The sequence below is a fragment of the Egretta garzetta genome, unplaced genomic scaffold (genome assembly GCF_000687185.1).
Source record: "Egretta garzetta isolate BGI_Z169 unplaced genomic scaffold, ASM68718v1 scaffold9, whole genome shotgun sequence".
In the NCBI taxonomy this organism is placed as follows: Eukaryota; Metazoa; Chordata; class Aves; order Pelecaniformes; family Ardeidae; genus Egretta; species Egretta garzetta.
The window spans coordinates 329,457-330,516 of NW_009260763.1; the positions used below are offsets into that span (position 1 = coordinate 329,457).

The 1,060-nt window shown below is 51.6% G+C and overlaps 1 protein-coding gene across 1 annotated transcript; it reads right to left on the minus strand.

The window, feature by feature from the left end:
• Nucleotides 1-522: 522 nt before the first annotated feature.
• On the minus strand, nucleotides 523-1,056 carry TPBG (trophoblast glycoprotein; the record flags this gene model as incomplete). Its single annotated transcript, XM_009646087.1, has 1 exon — nucleotides 523-1,056. A coding segment is annotated over one exon (534 nt), but the record flags the coding sequence as incomplete, so codon positions are not given.
• Nucleotides 1,057-1,060: the final 4 nt, after the last annotated feature.

Consider the following 1,060-nt stretch of genomic DNA (forward strand, 5'->3'; position numbering starts at 1 on the left):
TTTCCTTCTTTGTAACAGAGGAGTTGTTAGAAGGAGTTTCTTTGTTTTTTTAAATCTCAAGGTAGTCTATGAAACAGAATCGTCATCACAATTCGGATATACAAGATCAAAACTGGCACAGAGGAACATAACATTTTTTTTCCCAGAAAGTTGAGGCAGCTTTTGTTGAATGGTGTCTGCATCGGCAAATTTTTTTTTTTTTTTTTTTAAACAAACTCCGTTGGCTTTGAAGCATCAGAGAGAATCCTTTTTTTCTTGTGAGATCTTGAAAAAAAAAATTTCCCACAGGTGCAGACAGGTAAGGAGGAAAAGAAGTAGCAGATTGTTTCCTACAAACAGCCCAACGCCATGCGCAGCTGCCCAGCGTCTCAAAACAAAATTGAACTTGACGTCACAGGGAGGCATACCCCCCTCCTGTTACAAGCACGTCTCCCGGGGAGAGGGAAGCAAGCACGAGGGTAAAGCGTAAGTCTACTTTTCATGCATAGCTACTGCGCGCTGCCCCGCGTCTGCGGCGCTTTGTCAGACATCCGAGTTGGAGCTGAGGTTTGTTAACCTGGGGTCTGCGTTGATCTCGTATCTGTAGTGGTAGCCCTCCATGTGATCCCTACAGGCATCTCTGATGTTGTGCATCCACTTTTTGATTCCCTTTCGGTTCAAGTACAAAACCAGAAGGAAAATGGCCCCGATGAGAGCCAAGACTATCCCTAGGAAGACGTACGAAGTCTGTAGCTGGGAGGGCAGGTCTACGGGTACGGAGCAGTTCAGGTCCGAGCTGTTGATCTTCAGCAAGGCTTTGCCCAGCATCTTACTGGGGTGGGAGCAGGTCAGGGCTTCTTTGCTCTCCACCTGGTCGCTCTCCTTGAGCCAGGCCACCAGGTCCTCAATGGCGCAGTCGCAGACCCAGGCGTTGCGGCCCAGGCCGACGCGCCGGAGGGCGGGCAGGCCGCGGAACTGGGCCAGGGTGCCGTTCCTCAGCACGCCCAGGGAGTTGTCGCTGAGGTTGAGGCTCTGCAGCTGGCTCAGCCCCTGGAAGGAGACGGTTCGCAGGGCCCCCCGG